Source organism: Perkinsus marinus (assembly GCF_000006405.1).
Source record: "Perkinsus marinus ATCC 50983 genomic scaffold scf_1104296975548, whole genome shotgun sequence".
Lineage (NCBI taxonomy): Eukaryota > Perkinsozoa > Perkinsida > Perkinsidae > Perkinsus > Perkinsus marinus.
The window spans coordinates 82,085-85,009 of NW_003200744.1; the positions used below are offsets into that span (position 1 = coordinate 82,085).

A 2,925-nucleotide genomic window follows, 5' to 3' on the forward strand; every position below is an offset into this window, starting at 1 on the left:
TCTGGTTAGACCAGCCAATAGGAGGGGCCCTTAGGGTTAGGTAGAAGAAGGCACCGAGGACACCGGCCCACCCCGTACCACAGGACCAATCGCCGATGAAAGTAGGGTCGAACTTTCTTATATAACAAAGCGTGAAGTTCTCCCCCAAGATCTGGGTCAAGCCAGCGAGTAACACTCCAACAACACAGAACTCGAAAGTAGGAGCGAAAGCGATCATGACAAGGCCGATGATCCGTATGATAGTGGTAACCCAGAAGCGATAGAAAAAGGGTACGTCTAGTTCGGAAACCATGGCACTTATAGGAGTAGCGAAGACTCCTAGTGCCACTGAAGCACTACCAATGATCTGAAGCACAGCAGACGGTCAAGGTATTAGCAAAATGGATTAGAATGGCCACGAAAGCAGTCAGAAACGCCGACGCGAAGTACTTACACCGAAATTCTCCATCGCATTGTATTCCTGTGCGAGGCTTTTCGAAGCGCTGATGACAGCAACAAAGGAGGCATTATTCAGTAGGCCCATTAGGATGAAGCATAGTGAGTCCGATCTAACGCGTGAAACCATTTGATCAAAGCAAGATGCGGTTGTTGCTTCACGATTACTGGGCGTCCGCGAGCACCTTTAACTTAGCGCTCGCCCAGACCCATCAGCACCGTAATTTGACAATACCCGCGCTTCCCGAAGGGAAGCTTTTTAAAGGGGGGCGGGCGCTACTTGGATTGGTTCAAAAATGGATTGGTACAAAAGTGGCTGGATCACCCGATGCAGTTAAACCCGATGCTCGAGCGCCTCGGTACTCGAATCCTCGAGTTTCTTAAGGGTAGGAGTAGACTACCGTGAAAAGTTTCACCAACCGGGTGACCCCAGTCTCGGAGGGAGACTCTCCCTTGGTGGAGTTGCCCTATCATTGGGTAGTTCATTGATACCAATCGGTAAAAAGTAAATATCATGGCATAGGCCTGCTTCATACATATAATGAAAACTCGAGCACGTACGATATACGCACCATAGGTACGAACTTGGGGCTCTCCTCCGTCCACTATAAATACTATCCATGCCGCCATATCATGCATGATTTTCTTGACCCGCCATTGAGCTCATCGCGATTCCCTCAATACTCGAACTCTTTTCTCTGCTATCATCGGTGAAAGTCGGTGATTATTCCTCAACACAACTACGCTGACTCTCCATCAATAATCCTTCCGCATCATCATCTCAGCATCAGATCCTGACTGGACTAAGTGTCGTTCCATTGAGGATCCAAGTTGCTATCAGGATAAGGACATCTCGTTAACTGTAACAATGCTCTCTCACCTCTGTTCCGACGCCTCTCGCCGATGCTTGGCCACCTCGTCTGCCACTAGGATGCAGACCTTCAGAGTCTACCGCTACGACCCTCTGAAGCAAGACAAGCCACACATGCAGGTATGGGAATAGCATTCATTGGCAACATCTACCAGTGTGTTTCAGGAGTTTAACATTGACTTGGCACAATGTGGCCCGATGATTTTGGATGCCCTCATTAAAATAAAGGATACTCAGGACTCCACTCTAGCATTCCGGCAAGTTTCCCCAGTGGCGTTATCTCGCCAACTGGTCTCATTCAGGCGCTCTTGTCGCGAGGGCATTTGCGGATCTTGCGCTATGAACATTAATGGCAAGAATGGCCTCGCGTGCCTCCAGTACATCGAGCCCGGCGCAGCTCCTATTGATATTCAGCCGCTCCCTCACACGTGATAGGATGGTGTACGTCACGTATGGTTTAAAGGTGTTTCCAGGTACGTCCTGAAGGACTTAGTTCCCGACTTGAGCAATTTTTATAATCAATATAAGAGTATTGAACCCTGGCTCAAACGTAGACGTGCAAAACAGCCTGGTGAGAAGGAGTACTACCAAAGCATTGAAGATAGAGAAAAGCTTGATGGCATGTACGTAGGGTCTCAGCAGGTGGCCTGAGAGGTTATCCTACAGGCTCAGGTACGAGTGTATTCTCTGTGCTTGTTGCATGACTTCGTGTCCATCTTACTGGTGGAATCCTGAATATTATCTCGGCCCGGCGGTGCTCTTGCAGGCATACAGGTGAGGGACTTGTAGTCAATAGTTTCCGATCGTACGCTCTTAGATGGATCGCGGACTCTAGAGATGAATTCACAACGGAGCGCATGGCTTGGATCAACGACTCCATGAGACTTTATCGTTGTCACGGCATCATGAACTGCACTTCATGCTGCCCTAAAGGTGATTGAAGCTCGACTAACTTTCTGAGTTCATCTAACTATAGGTCTGGATCCAGCTAAGGCCATTGCTAAGATGAAGGCCGAGATAGAAGCTGCTTATGAGCCTGGATGGACTAAGATAGTAGCCCAGGAATCCATAGCTAACAAGAAGCGCGAGAGTGGTATGATGTATGCCTAGTAGAAAGGAGGCTGATTCCATCACGGTGCGGTAACGTGTCATTATTGTTTATTTTCTGTTGGGCATGCTGTCGCCCATCATGCTGTAAATGAATAGGTTATGACCATCTCGGTGAACATCTCAGATGAACTATTTGCTGAAGGATTAGCTATCCTATTCTTATCGGTCCGTAGTAGGACGCATTGGTACTGAGCATGGATGATTGTGTTCGTAGTGAACTGACGAGCAAGTTCATCAAATGTGCCAGACACGGGTTGGGGAGGAAGGAATCAATTGCACTCGAAGACTTAGAGCCACAATGGCTAAAGCCTCAAAGTTTAATCCCTCTCAGTACTCGCATGCTATGCGATGTATCCTAGGCCTACTGCGGAGCACGTTAGAAGAACGAGAGGAGATACACTCCTGCACTCATTGATCGAACATTAATACAACGACCGCTATCCATATCAACGTCTTCCCTCTGATGCCAATGTGTTACGCAAATGCCTCTATAATTGATCAGTGAGAAT

General features: G+C 48.0%; 2 protein-coding genes across 2 annotated transcripts in view; one reads left to right on the forward strand and one right to left on the reverse strand.

The window, feature by feature from the left end:
- The window catches only part of Pmar_PMAR002386 (conserved hypothetical protein), a gene marked incomplete at both ends in the record, with an annotated part of 648 nt that extends 125 nt beyond the window's left edge, over positions 1 to 523 (reverse strand). Inside the window, 2 exons of the mRNA XM_002765344.1 lie at positions 1 to 346; positions 434 to 523. Of these exons, the coding sequence (XP_002765390.1) occupies positions 1 to 346; positions 434 to 523 (436 nt within the window). The remainder of the gene's footprint in view (positions 347 to 433) is intronic.
- Positions 524 to 1,274: 751 nt separating this feature from the next.
- On the forward strand, positions 1,275 to 2,548 carry Pmar_PMAR002387 (iron-sulfur subunit of succinate dehydrogenase, putative). Its single transcript, XM_002765345.1, has 7 exons — positions 1,275 to 1,426; positions 1,472 to 1,563; positions 1,609 to 1,734; positions 1,780 to 1,929; positions 1,979 to 2,080; positions 2,124 to 2,239; positions 2,283 to 2,548. Exons 1-7 carry the CDS (start codon positions 1,304 to 1,306, stop codon positions 2,414 to 2,416), a joined length of 843 nt encoding a protein of 280 aa, XP_002765391.1. The 5' UTR covers positions 1,275 to 1,303; the 3' UTR covers positions 2,417 to 2,548.
- The last annotated feature ends 377 nt before the right edge of the window (positions 2,549 to 2,925 follow it).

What these genes read in the sequence shown, in the direction of transcription:
- Pmar_PMAR002387 (XM_002765345.1), top strand. Translation starts at nt 1,304, where the DNA reads ATGCTCTCTCACCTCTGTTCCGACGCCTCTCGCCGATGCTTGGCCACC. An exon ending in GACTCCACTCTAGCATTCCG is followed by an intron (nt 1,564 to 1,608) that starts GCAAGTTTCCCC and finishes GGTCTCATTCAG; the next exon opens with GCGCTCTTGTCGCGAGGGCA. An exon ending in GTGCTCTTGCAGGCATACAG is followed by an intron (nt 2,081 to 2,123) that starts GTGAGGGACTTG and finishes GTACGCTCTTAG; the next exon opens with ATGGATCGCGGACTCTAGAG.